At 30.2% G+C, this 14,787-nt stretch overlaps 3 protein-coding genes across 3 annotated transcripts; all 3 read left to right on the top strand.

Moving 5' to 3' along the window:
- The first annotated feature begins 1,223 nt into the window (after positions 1–1,223).
- LOC112765822 (cytochrome P450 71D11) lies at positions 1,224–4,340 on the top strand. The gene is made up of 4 exons (XM_025811683.3): positions 1,224–1,358; positions 1,484–2,405; positions 3,062–3,188; positions 3,665–4,340. Exons 1-4 carry the CDS (start codon positions 1,270–1,272, stop codon positions 4,159–4,161), a joined length of 1,635 nt encoding a protein of 544 aa, XP_025667468.3. The 5' UTR covers positions 1,224–1,269; the 3' UTR covers positions 4,162–4,340.
- Positions 4,341–6,107: 1,767 nt separating this feature from the next.
- Positions 6,108–9,010, top strand: LOC112765823 (uncharacterized). The gene is made up of 3 exons (XM_025811684.3): positions 6,108–6,205; positions 7,417–8,317; positions 8,399–9,010. Exons 1-3 carry the CDS (start codon positions 6,156–6,158, stop codon positions 8,867–8,869), a joined length of 1,422 nt encoding a protein of 473 aa, XP_025667469.1. The 5' UTR covers positions 6,108–6,155; the 3' UTR covers positions 8,870–9,010.
- Positions 9,011–10,681: 1,671 nt separating this feature from the next.
- On the top strand, positions 10,682–12,998 carry LOC112765824 (uncharacterized). The gene is made up of 2 exons (XM_025811686.3): positions 10,682–11,699; positions 12,545–12,998. Exons 1-2 carry the CDS (start codon positions 10,922–10,924, stop codon positions 12,712–12,714), a joined length of 948 nt encoding a protein of 315 aa, XP_025667471.1. The 5' UTR covers positions 10,682–10,921; the 3' UTR covers positions 12,715–12,998.
- Positions 12,999–14,787: the final 1,789 nt, after the last annotated feature.

Consider the following 14,787-nt stretch of genomic DNA (forward strand, 5'->3'; position numbering starts at 1 on the left):
AAAGTGTATAATTTAATGATTTCCGATTTTTTTCAACTATTTTAATTAATTTGGACGGTTTCAGTTTGTAAGGTTGACTAAATGTTATTAACTATGTTGGAGAAAAGCTCGAGAAACACGCACGTATTAAAAAATATTATAAAGTTTTTATTTTTATATTTTTTATTTTATATTTATTTATTTATTTATTTTACAATAATTTAATTAATTTAATTTAGTGTGCGTGTGTGTATATATATATATATATAAAATATATATAGTTCTTCTTTTGTGACGCAAGTTGAAAATGTTGAAATAAAAGTATGATTAAATTTTAATAGTGGTCTATGAACTTCACAAATTTTACTATTTTAATTTTTTATATTTAAAATTTATTATACTAATTTTTTATATTTATTTATTTAATTTTAGATATTATATTAATTTTTAAATTCTTTTTAGCGATGAGTTAACGAACAAAATGCTAAATTGATTATGCTGATCATACTAGATACATGATTAAATATTATTTTAGAATTTAAATAAGGTAAAAATAATATTATTTTATAAAATAAAATGAGATAAAATAATTTATACATCATATAAATTTGTATTTGTCTTTTTATTTTTTTATTGTTTAAGTGGCAAAATAAAACGAATGTAGCATCATAAAAGAATTTAAAAATTAATATAATATTTAGAGTTAAATATAAAAAATTAATTTAATAAATTTTAAATTTAAAAAATTAAAATAATAAAAATAGTAAATATAAAAAAACAACTGTTAGGATTTATTCCAAAACTGTTGTTTTGATCAACAAAAATTAGGAGAAGACTTTTTGAAACATAATAATTACAAGATGACGAAAGAGCGTTGTATTGTCATTAAATAAAAGGATTAGCCGAAGATATTTTATTATAAGAAATTAATTTAAAAAAGAAATTGCTAAGTAAACAATGACCATTTTAAATAATATAAATAATTATTAATTAAATAAAAATACATTATATCCTAATTTAATACTACTAATTAAATTTAAGATTAATTTATTCTTTTAATCTTATTAATTCATATTATTTACACATTGTTCAAAAATATTGTTAGTTATTTATACTTTTTTATTTAAAAAAAAGAAAAGAAAAGAAAGGATGCTAATTTTTTTTTTAGCAAAAATAGAAAACTCGAACCCGTAACCTCTTATTTGAGTACGGAAGACTATGCCATTTGAGCTATTACTCGTTGACAAGAAAAGACCTTAATTCCTGACCATTTTATCATCTTCTGTATATATGTGTGTTGTTAGTGGGAAGGGTGGTGGTGTGAGCTTGAATCCGTACTCAGTTGTAAGAAGCTTCAAGGGCAAACATGAATTAAGAGAGTAAGTATAGTGAATGTAATTAAATTCTTTTAATTAAGGGAAAGTATGGAATATTTAAATTTAAATTATAATATTTTGTTTTATTTTTAGAATTTAAGATTTTGTTTTAATTTTTTTATTTACAGAATTCGAATATTGTATTCTGCCATGGAGTTTCGTTTCTCATCATCTCCCATGGTGCTAAGTCTTATCATCATCATTTCAATATCTTTGATCCTAAAATTGAGAAAGAGACTCATCAAAACTAACCGCAAAGCCTCCTCAAAGAATCTTCCACCAGGGCCATGGAAGCTTCCAATTTTCGGCAGCTTACACCATCTCCTCGGTGGTCTTCCACACCGCCGCCTAACAGAGTTGTCCAAGAAACATGGCTCCTTGATGCATATTCAGCTCGGAGAGACATCAGTCATCGTTATTTCTTCCCCGGAGATCTCGAAACAGATCTTGAAAACACATGACACCGCCTTCGCTCAACGGCCTCAAATCGTCGCCGCCGAAGCTGTAACTTACGGTTACATCACCTTCACGCTTTCACCCTATGGAGACTACTGGAAGCGCATAAGGAGAATTTGCACGCAAGAATTGCTCAGCGCAAAGCGCGTGCGATCGTTTCAATCCATAAGAAACGAAGAAGTTTCTAGATTAGTAAGATCTGTTTCTAGAAACATCGGTTCTGTTATCAACCTTAGCGATACGCTTCTCAATATGACGTATAGCATTACTGCGAAGGCGACGTTGGGTTCAAAAAGCGGTGACCAGGAAGCGTTTATTTCTTACATGAAGAGGATTTTGAGAACGAATGAGAATTTCAATGTTAGTAACATCTTCCCTTCCCAAAAGTGGCTGCATAGGATTAACGGAGCCATGCGTGAATTGGAGGATATGCATAGAACAAGTGATAGAATTCTTGATGATATCATTGCTGCAGCAAAATCCAAGACTGGTAATGCAGATGGCACTCTTCTCTCTTTTCTTTTGAGTCTCGAAGCAGATAACTGCACCCCTGAATTTCAATTCTCAAGAAACAACGTTAAAGCTCTTCTTCAGGTACGATTTATGACCAAATTAAATGTCCAAATCAGTATATAGATGGATACCTCAATAATAATGATATCTTCACCTAAATATTATACGGTAAATTATGATTCGATTAAATATATTTAGTTAAATATGTTAATTTATCTATCTGTTGTTTAAAACGTGATTTTTACGTGAATATGTCATTATTAAAAAATGAATTCCGCTAAGGAACTAATAGAGTATTTGTACAATGTGTACAATGGGCTATTTATTTGATCAAGTATGAGTTAAAAATGAACATCCAAAATAAAATATTACTAATTTATCAAACACAATACACCCATATTATCCAGAATAACCATCCGGATATAGGTAATAAACATCTTATATCTTACTGAATCGAAGTCCATTATAACCATTGTACAGTTCTATTAGCTTCCTATACTTCCTCTAATTTATTTAAACTAAAAATATATAAAATAATATATATTAAATATATAGTTAATTTTGTGTATATATAATATTTTTTATTCGGTATATTATGCTTAGGTTAGATATTACTAAGGTTTTATTATTGATCTTGGCACTTCATGATTAATATATGGGAGGTGATGTGAATCTATAATAATAAGCGTATAGTGCTTTATTTTCTCTTAATTGTTGTTACTCTATTATTATTGCAGGACATGCTACTTGCTGGGAGTGAGACATCATCTTCAACTATGGAATGGGTTTTTTCAGAGATGCTAAAAAATCCAAGAGTGCTAAAAAAGGCACAAGCAGAAATTAGAGAAGTTTTCGGTAACAAAGGTTGTACATAAATATTATATTTTTACTTTTTCTATCTATTGTGGTAGGAGGTCGAAAACTCCTAAAAAATAATATTTACATAAATTTTTTTATATTTTTATACATTGTTTATGGTATAAGAAGAATTTTTTTTATCTTTTCTTATTTTTTATACAATATTACTCTTTAAATATTTATGTAATATTTATATAGGGTAAACCACAAAAAAAACATATTTGAATTATCTTTGTGTTAACAAAAATATTTTTAAATTTTGTTATCAACAAAAATATTCTCAAATTATTTTATAACATGACAAAAATGTTCAACTGTGACAAAAAAATGGAGTTGGTCTATAAATATAGGTGGAGTATTTTTGTTACTTTTTAAATTATTTAAAAATATTTTTGTCAATAATAAAATTCAAAAATTTTTTAAATTATTCGGATACATTTTTAATTATTTATTTTTTTGTATTATGTTAATGCAAAAAATAGGTTATGTGGACGAGAATGATCTTGGGGAACTTCAATTTCTAAAAGCAATTATTAAAGAAAGTATGAGACTACATCCTCCAGGTGGTGCTTTACTTCCAAGAGAATGTCGTGAAACTTGTGAGATCAATGGATACACAATACCAGCAGGAACCCAAGTGCTTGTGAATTCATGGGCAATTGGAAGAGATCCCAAGTATTGGAATGAAGCAGAGAAATTCTATCCTGAGAGGTTCTTGGATAGTGAAATTGACTACAAAGGATCCCATTTTGAATTCATCCCATTTGGTGCAGGAAAGAGAATGTGTCCTGGCATGTTATTTGCTCTACCAAACATTGAACTTCCACTTGCACAATTACTATACTATTTTGATTGGGATCTTCCCTTTGGAGTTAGTCATGAGAATTTGGACATGATAGAAGATTTTGGCATTACTATGAGAAGGAAAAATGATCTATTTGTGGTTCCTATTTCACATCATCATTTGCCATTTGAATAATAATAATTAGTAAGTAGTTAAAAAGATGTTTGGTAATTTATCTTTGCATAGATACTAATTACCAACTAAGAATTTTCATAAATAACATTAGAGACACTTTTATGCTGTACTTAAAAATTTATTGTTTAATTAAGGTGACAAGTTTTAAATAAAAGTACATAAAAAAAACTTTATAAAAATATGTTAGGAGATTATTAAAAACGTTTTGAATGAAAAAATTAGCTAAATTTAAATGAATTATGTTAGAGATTATTATATATAGATATATATCGAGTAAATACTGAGAACAACTAGGGAACCAAAAGCATATCAGCCAAAAATCAGCCAAAATGTGTTTGGGCTCCATGAAAAATCGGGTTTTGGTTTGTGCTCCGTGATCCCAGGAGCAGTTTTCAAACATATTCAAAAAGTGATTTTAATTAAACGGTTTTGTTTACTTTTTAGCTGATTACCTTTTGGTTCCATATACTTTTCCATACTGGAAATGGTCTCTGAATTTTAAATCGCTATTCAATTTAGCCATCGACTTTTTAAAATAACCAATTAAATTCCTGAAATTCGAAAAGTGCATCTCCGTTAGTCCCTTACAGAAGTGCCGTCTAAACGTCGATGATGTGGCATTCCAGCTAAATGGTGATGTGTACCAAACTTGAATTTTATAATTGCAGACTTTGGATGGTGATGAAGTACTCAACGACGACAGAGAATCCTGGTAGATTATTTTATGGTTGTCCAAACTATGAGGTAAGGTTATGACTCTAAGGAAAATGTTAAGATAGTTTCACTTTGAGTTTGGATTCACTTGCATTTTTTACTTTGCAGTATGAAATCCATTGTACTTTTTTCTGTTGGGTTGATGGAGGTGAAGAACCCGTTTATGCAACATCCATTTCACAAAAAATTTTGCATGAGTTCAATTGGAAGATGACAAACTTAAAAGGTAATGTTAAGACCTTGAAGATGATGACAATAGTTATCTTCTTAAAAGTGAAAAATATATTTTAGCTTAATGGACGAACTTGCAAGAATACATATAATTTAAATTTATGTTGAACTTAAAATTAATCCAACCACATTAATTTGCAATTAAAATAGTTTTTAGGTAAATATATTGATGTTGTAGTTCAGGATGAATATGAACTTGAAGATAGCAGAGAGGACGAAGAAGAGAGGAAGACAACAGAGAGATCGAAGAAGAGAAGACAATAATTTGGGGATTAGAGTTTTATAATTGAAAATGCACTAATTTGGATATTATTAAGCAATTTCAGGTACCAATTTGAATCAAATTCAAGTTTGGTACACATTAACATACAGATGAAATGTCACATCATCAACGTTTAGACGACACTTCTATAAAAGACTAACGGAGATGCACTTTTTCAAATTTTAGATCGGATATTTTAGTTTCAAAATATCGTTTTTAGTAAACATTTAAATTGAATATTATATTAATTTCTTTTAAGTAATAAATGTCCAATTTATCTGGCGGAAAATAATAAAAATTTATTAGAAATATAAAGTATTTAATCTAAAATTCTTGAAACCAATTTAAATGGAGTTCCAATTCAGGACGCATTAGACATTAGCTTATCGGACTAAAATATACTGAAAAAAAAAAAAAAATACTTATCAGAGATGTATTATTTGTTTGGCGTACCAAGTTGATACATACCATGTTATTAGATAGAGTGTGAGTACCACACAAAACCACTCTTCATCTAATCTTTTGCATCTTCTGAGTTTATCAAGAAGTGTATATAGAATTCATGAAGGATGTCATGGAGGCAGTTTCAGAGTTCTCTGTTGTTGATCTGTATCCTTCCATTGGAGTTCTTGAGGTTCTTACCGGGTTCAGGAAAAAAATCGACAAGCTTCACCGAGAAGTGGATAGGATACTTGAGAACATTGTGACAGATCATAGGGACAAAATTACAGTGGTGGTGGAGGAGGAGAAGATATTGTTGATATTCTTTTAAGGCTTCAAAAGCAGAATGATCTCCAATATCCCTTATCTGACAGTGTTGTCAAAGCAATCATTTTGGTTAGTATGTTTCAGTTCAAAAATCATGCAAAAATTGAATTGATGTCATGACACTCGTATGATTCTTTCTCTTCAAGCTTTTACAGTTTTGTCAAAGCAATCATTGATTAGTATTCTTTTGAATATGAAGCCTTGCATGTAATAGAGTTCCCTTAAGATCACTCGTTTTTTTAGTATTTTCATTTTCATTGATGATGATGATAACTCATCAGATGATTACAAAGATTCAGAATACAAGTTTATAGCATTTAGTGGTGGAAGAAGGATTTGTCAAGGGATCACATTTGGGGCTGTTGATGTTGAATTCACGCTTGCATGTTTGCTTTTCCATTTTGATTGGAAGGTGGAGCCTAATGGGAACAAACCTGAAGAACTTGACATGGCTGAATCCTTTGGCTTATCTGTAAGAAAATATGATTTGGAGTTGATTCCTATCACATATCACTCACCAGTCACCAACAAGCACCAAATTCCTCCCATGATCTTCACTAATATATATATATATTAGCAGAATAAAATGTAATTTTATTAACACAAGTTCTCAAGTTAAGGAATAAAAGTTTTGAATGTAAAAATTTTAGTAGAGTATAACTATATATTATGTTAGGAGCTTAATCTAATCTTAATTAGTTACAAATATTGAACATATCTAGAGGAAAAAAAGTACTATACGTTATACATAGTGAGAAACTACAAATTTTAATAAAACAAGATATTTAATATAATTTTTTTTAGTATTATCATTGACCACCCCCATTTTTATTTTTTTTTTCAATCTAAATTCTAACTTCTAAACAATAGAAACTCATTCAACTTTTTCAGAGATTCTATCTTCTATTGTTTAACAACAATTCATTCATTTTTTAAATCTCTTTTCCTTTAACTATTTTATGATAATAAATTCACGTAGAGGAAAAATTTTCTTTGGCATCTACTCATCTAGAGTGTATATATAGAATTTTTCTCAATTTTCTTATACTACTTCATTTTGCATTGTAGTTCCAACTCTACCCTCCTTGCATTTAATTACAAAAATGTCTTCTGAGTTCCCAAAAAATCAAACATTAATTTTCATACACTGCCCTTCCAAGTTTCAAAGGGCAGACCGGTAACAACTTCACTATTCACTGTTACAAAAGAAGAAAAGCATGCTTCTTCTCTTCATCTTCCTCTGTTCCTCATTCACAGTGACATTTCTCCCATTTTTTCAGCTTCAGACAAAGAAAAGGCAATAACTTTTTCGAACCCCACTTCCCGTTTTCTTCAAAGTTCGAATCTTTTGCCCTTATCATGTCAATTCAACCAAAAACCGAACCTGGGTCACCCCCCATTCTCTCATCAACCAGCAACAAAAGCTGGGAGACGATGAGCATTCCTGAACTCATTCAAATTCTTCGAATTAAGTGGCAAAAAGAGTATTATGACAGAGTTGAAGAGGTTTTGGTAGCAAGAGAGGAAAAACTTAAAACCAAGGTTGGTCAACTTGAAGAGAAGTTTCAGGTTCAGAGTCTAGCTACGATTGATGCTGAGAAGGTACAAGGGCTTTATGAGGCGTTGTTTAAGGAAGTGAAGGAAAGTGGATTGGATAAGGAAACCATTGAGAACTTGAGGAAGAAGAACAAGGAGTTAGAGTGCGAGAATCGCAAGTTGTTGGAGTTGAAGAACAAATGTGAAGTTGATGGCAATGCTGTTGATGAATTAAGGAAGAAAGTGGCTGAGTTAGAGGCTGAAAAGAAGAATAATTTGGATACCACTACTGAGTTGAATGATGAGAATGGAAAGTTGGTAGATGAGAAAATAGAGGATCAGCCTATTGCTCGCAAGAAAAATTTTAGCTTGAAAAGAAAAAGAGCGGAGATTGATACTCAGAAGAATACAATTGTAGATCTGATCAACTTTAAAGTTGCGGGAAAAAAGATTAGTTTGGGAGAGATAGAAAAGTTTATCAAAAATCAAAAAGAACTTCATGGGTACAAGAGAAATATTGATCCTTTATCCATGTGGAGTGAGCACTTTCCTTTTATGTTAATGGCTGATGAGTATGGACAATGTTCTACTGATGTAAAATTAGTTCATGATGTGGATGATGTTGGTATAGCTCAATACTTACAGGTAATTAGTTTTGTTTATAATGTATTAAATTATTTATTACTTTTAATGAGACTATAAAGGCAATTGAATTTTTTTTTGTAGGTTATTGGAGGTCGATTGTTATCTATTGGTCGAACTCAAGAATTAAAACATGCAAGTGATACTTTTGACAAGAAAAGTATGGAAAAACTTATGCAGGAGAATCTAGAAAAAGAGAAGAAATTCCGGGTCGCTTTAGAACAGATAGAATTAAAAGATGAAAAAATGAAAGGTTTGATGGAGAAGATGTTACAATTAGAGGAAAAGGAGAAAAAATTAGATGAAGATAAAGTCGATTTGCAGACAAAAGTGATGGAGTTGACGATGGAGAAGAAGAGTTTGGAGACTGACAAGGAGAATCATGGATTTGAAATGTTTATCTTTGGGTTTGATAGAGCTGTGGAACAGGTGAGGTTTATTGCGCCAACATTGGACTTTGCTGTCATGGATCCATGCAAGGTGGTCATTAATGGTCAGCTGGTTGATGATGATCAGGATCAAGAGAGTGAGAGTGAAGATGTGGCAGTCTCTTGATGTTTGTTCTATACTTCTATGTGAAAGAATATATTTTTTGTTTCTGTTTAAATATATGGTATTGGATGAGTTTTGATTGTAATATTTTGGTAGATTTATGTTCTGAGTTTAACCAGGTCAAATATAACATGTTTGCTATTTTGGGAACAGTTTTCAATATTTGAAGTGTTTTAGATGAACATAATTGAAAAATGTTTCATATTTTGATTGTTTGCATGATAATTGTTTTGTTATTCTAAAATATGTTGTGGAAAAAATATAGAAGAATAAATGGTGATTTACTTCTGCAGATATCTATAGATAAGTATAAATATTATAAAAGATAAAGTAATGAATGTGTTGTTCTTAAAATTGCAGGATTGAATAGGTATGATTAGTAGTAATTAATGAGGATTGAAATAGCGTATATAATGTGGATTAGCATGGATTTTGCTTTGGCTTAGGTCAGATTGTGTTTCTAGTTTCTACTTTCTAACATTAAAGAGACATGAAAATAAAATATAATAAAAACAAAAATTATAAAAAATATTATTTAATAGATGACCTTTGAGATTAAGATGCGGTAGATGTATCTCGTTAAAATTTCTTCTACTAAAATTTAATGAGATAAAACCCAAGTAGTTAATAAAATTAGAAATGGATTCTCTTCAGTTTTTTTAATATTTAAAAAAATACAGTGTCATCTTTTATACTTAATTTTATAAATAGGATTAAAATTAAATATAAAAAAGAGAGAATAAAAAATTACAATTGATACCATCTAATTTTTTTTTCACCAAAAAAATCCATTCCCAATAAAATTTAATATGGATAAAACTCGAGTAGTTAATAAAAGAGGATATCACCATAATATGTTGCCTTTTAAGTTGTTATCTGTTGCTGAATTATTAGAGTTGAATACGAATAAAAATGCTGTGATTGACTATATAGATAACTAGTATAAAAAATGTTGTTTAGAACGTTTTAAGTATTTAAAATTGATTAAGTAGAATTAAAGTTTTGAATGTAAATTTTACTAGAATATATATTCATATTTTATTTCATTTTATTATAGTGATAATCTATTTCTGTAACTGCTAATGAGTAATAGCTCAAATGACATAGTCTCTCTATACTCAATTAAGAGGTTACAGATTCGAGTCTCCTATCTTTGGTAAAAAAACAAAATTTATTTCTGTAACTATGTATTAAGTTAGGAGCTTAATCTAATCTTTAGTTAGTTATAACTATTGAACATATCTAGAGGAAAAAAGTACTATACGTTACACAGAGAGTATACATTTTTTTAGTATTATCATTGACCATCTCTTTTTTTTTTCAATCTAAATTCTAAACAATATAAATTCATTCAATTTTTGAGAGATTCTATTATCTAGTATTTATTGTTTAACAACAATTCATTGAATTTTTTTTATCTCTTTTCCTTTAATTATTTTATGATACTAAATTAACCTAGAGAAAAGAAATTTCTTTGACATCTAGTCATCTACTATCTAAATTCTAGAGTGTATATAAGATTTGAGAAATGCCAGGGACAATAATTTTGTTGAACAATATGAACAACTACTAATCAAATAAAAATACATTATACTTTTAAATTAATCTTTTAAATTTTAATATTAAAATAACCATCCGTACACTAGTAAAATAAACATCCGATATATCTATTATTTACATTGTTTAACATTTTCATTGTTTACCTATATTTTTCCATAAGATTTTTTCTCAATTTTCTTATACTGCTTCATTTTGCATTGTAGTTCCAACTCTACCCTCCTTGCATTTAATTACAGAGATGTCTTCTGAGTTTCCCAAACAATCAAACATCAATTTTCATACACTTCCCTTCCAAGTTTCAAAGTGCAGACCGGTAACAATTTCACTATTCACTGTTACAAAAAAAGAAAAGCATGCTTCTTCTCTTCATCTTCCTCTGTTCCTCGTTCACAGTGTCATCGCTCCAATTTTTTCCGCTTCAGACACCGAGAAGGCAATAACTTTTTCGAACCCCACTCCCCTTTTTCTCCAAAGTTCGAATTTTTTGCCCTCGTTATGTCAATTCAACCAAAAACCGAACCTGGGTCACCCCCCATTCTCTCATCAACCAGTAACAAAAGCTTGGAGACGATGAGCATTCCTGAGCTCATTCAAATTCTTCGAGTTAAGTGGCAAAAAGAGGATTATGACAGAGTTGAAGAGGTTTTGGTAGAAAGAGAGAAAAAACTTAAAACCAAGGCTGGTCAACTTGAAGAGAAGTTTCAGCTTCAGAGTCTAGCAAGGATTGATGCTGAGGATAAATTGAAGAAGAAAGAGCAAGAGTGTGAGAAGGTACAGGGGCTTTATGAGACGTTGTTTAAAGGAGTGAAGGAAAGTGGGTTGGACAAGGCAACCATTGAGAATTTGAGGAAGAAGAACAAAGAGTTAGAGTGTGAGAATCTTAAGTTGTTGGAGTTGAAGAAGAAATGTGAGGTTGATGGCAATGCTTTTGATGAATTAAGGAAGAAAGTGGCCGAGTTAGAGGCTGAAAAGAAGAATAATTTGGATACCATTACTGAGTTGAATGATAAGAATGGGAAGTTGGTGGACGAGAAATTGAAGTCTGATTGTAAGTTTTTGGAATTGCTTGATAGGGTTGTGAAATTGGAGGAAAGTGCAAAGTTTTTGATGAGTAATGCTTCTTTTGATGGAGAGCATGATATTAATGAAGCTGATGATCCTGGTTTTCCTTCTAAAGTCAAAGAAGAAGTGAAGGAGTTGAATGATGAAGTTAATGATGGTTCTCTTCCTTTGCAACACAAAGATTTTCATCAATCTTATGGTGCTGCAGCTGGTATTGAAATTCTACTTCAAATTCTCTTATGGCTAAATCAATTAGTAATGTTCATTTTTTTTATTGGTAGTACTCTGAAAATATTACTCTATAGTGATCTTTGCATTAATTATATAATTTTGTCAGGTTTTTAGGTGTGTAGGTCATGATTATGTTTGATTGAGTCTTAACTCTTAAGAGCAATATATTAGTCTCAAGTCTCAACACATTGAACTAGTATTTTGGAAGCTGCATTAACAGAACATGTTCCCTTTCATATATATTTTAAATAACTTTTGAAAGAATTGGGAAATTTCTTCTAGTGATTTTACTATGACACATTGCCAACATAAATTCAATACAGATTTCAATTTACTTTGAAATCAAAATGTCATAGTGCTTAGTGAAGTTTATCAGGTTGGTGCTTCCACAAGTATTAAGTTCATAACTACCAAGTTTACCAAACAAAATTATGTGAATAGGATAAGATTGATTATTTGTGCTATGTAAATAGAATATTGTTCCAATTTACTCTCTTTGATGTTCACTTCTTGTCTTGATTAGGAAAATCTTAATTACATGAGATTTGTGAGTATCAGAAAATTCTAAAATACTATTGTTTAAATTTTCTTTACCATTGTTGAGTAGATAAGTAAATTGATCAATTTATACAAGCAAGATCACAGAGTTTCCTATTGTATATGTTATCCAAACTTGTTGAATGCATTATTCTTATACCAATAGACTTTCAATTACATGAAATGCTTATGATTGATGTTACCTAAAAAATGTTGCAATAACTATAGATATATATTTCATTCCATTATCCAATCTAGAATTCTTCAATTTCCATACCTTTGATGCAGCTGAGGGAGGATCCAAATTGCAAAATATCATCGAGATCAGTGACAGCGACAATGATGATGATGATATCCCTATTTCACGAGTAACGCAAGCAAAAACTACTGAATCACGCAAAAGAAAGCTCCCATTCTCACAATCTTGTTCTGACAGTAGGAGTGGTAGTTTTGGTTAACTCAGGTACATAGGTCCTGCATTGTTAGACTCTTTTCTAAGGTATAATTGTTCCTATACACATTCAAGCAAGTCAAATGTGGTTCTAAACTTCTAACTTCTCCTTTCATGGATTGAAAACAATGATGTGCAGATTGCTCTCTTTAGTCTAATACATGGAAGTTTATGTTAGTTCTTAGTCTTGAAAATGTTTGCACTCATTGTATAATGTATATAGTATTGGTTGATATGGTAATGTTTTGTGGCACCTACTCAAATGAAGATGCTAAAATATCTTCTTATGAAGATTCTTGTGTTAAAAGTGTATTTTATTTGTTTAGCCACACTTAAAAAAAAAACATTTTTGTAGCACATCAAAATCAAACCGTACAATTCATGATCTAATGGTAAAAAAGAAGCATCTTCATATAAAGACAATTGTAAAATCTTTATAGTAGTATCTACCATGTTTTGTATGTTACTTCTCTTTCATTTTCTGAATTTTAGACCTTCTGCTCCCAATCCTAAGCATTATATCACAAACTCACAAACTATCCACTCATACATCCAACATTTTTAAGGGTTCTTATCCACCACTTGGTATTGCCAAAGTTCAACTTCAAACCCAGTGCAGCATATTAAAAAGTATGCTAATGCGTAATCTCAATTAGGCCTTAGCTGCATACAAATTTGTGCTTAATTTTGTTAGGTTGAATAATTTGCACTGAAATTTATATTTGAAGCCCAACTCCTTAAGGATCCATTCAAGTAATTAACCGGGTTTGGAACATGGGCCTAACCATGGCAGTGAAATATAAGAACCCATAGTAATGAATGTGTGAAAGTGTTGGACCAAAAAAAAAATAATAATAACAAAAGTTAATTTATCGGAATTTAGTGCTAATAACAATTAATTAGGGCCGTCAAACGGGTTAGTCCGGCCCATTTAGGCCCGGACCATTAAGCCTGCAGGTTAAATAGGTTGGCTCGTTTAAGTCCGCTTTATTCGCAGGTTTTATTTTTTTAGTCTGGACTGTTTATGGTCAGTTCGACGGGTTAAACGGGTCAGCCCGTTTATCATTTTATTTTATTTTTTAAAAAATATTTTGACAAAAAATACCACTTTTAAGTCAAAAATCTTTAAAAATAATATTTTTTTTAGTTGGTGGATCGGATTTTTGGGTCGGATCGGAAGAAATATTAGCTAAAAGTGCTATTTTTTTTGAAAAAAATGTAAAAAAAATAAATGGGCTACCAATTTAGCCCGCGAGCTAACCTGTTTAACTCGTCATTTTTTTTGAATTAATCGGGTCTACCCTAAAATTTAAACAGGTTTAATTTTAGAGGCAAAGTCTGTCCATTTAAATAGATAAAAAGACTAACCTGATAAATTTAACCCATTTTAACGGCCCTACAATTAATTTTGATGATCCACTGATTCATTTAGTCTCCAAATCGACAAGTTAATTATCAATCTCCAATTTGACAAGTTAATTAGAGTTTTATTAAAAATTTATTATTGACTAATAAATTACTGCATCCGACGATATTTAAATACCTCACGTTTGTTTAACCGAAATCCAAGTTATACGTTATTGACCAATTAACACTTATCACCAAAGATAACATGTGCATTTAGAGTACCTAATAATATTTACCTATTTCAGTCGTTATTATGGGACCCTGCCCCCTTGATTTGGGAGCACAGCAGAAGGCACCTATCTATATTATATTCTCATCGGTAATATTAGGAAACAAAAAAATAATCGAAACTTTTTTTATTTAACATTTAATCACATATTAAATAAAAAAAATTAGCTAATTTTAGCTAATTATTGTTTGTTACCAAACATTTCTGTATTATTATATATACACACGCATAGTATAAATATTTTGTACTGAAGAAACATGAAAAATATGGCATGGAAGAGGTTCTAACTTCTAAGTCAATCAAAGAATCCTGCATCTATACAAGCAATATATAAATTATAACACCTACGCAGCCATGTGGTTTTATTATTATTGTTGTTGTATACAGCTATTTTCTTTTATTATCATTATTATTAGTTAGGTTAACTTTCAAGTTTTAAAGATG

Source organism: Arachis hypogaea, chromosome 17, assembly GCF_003086295.3.
Source record: "Arachis hypogaea cultivar Tifrunner chromosome 17, arahy.Tifrunner.gnm2.J5K5, whole genome shotgun sequence".
Classification (NCBI taxonomy): domain Eukaryota; kingdom Viridiplantae; phylum Streptophyta; class Magnoliopsida; order Fabales; family Fabaceae; genus Arachis; species Arachis hypogaea.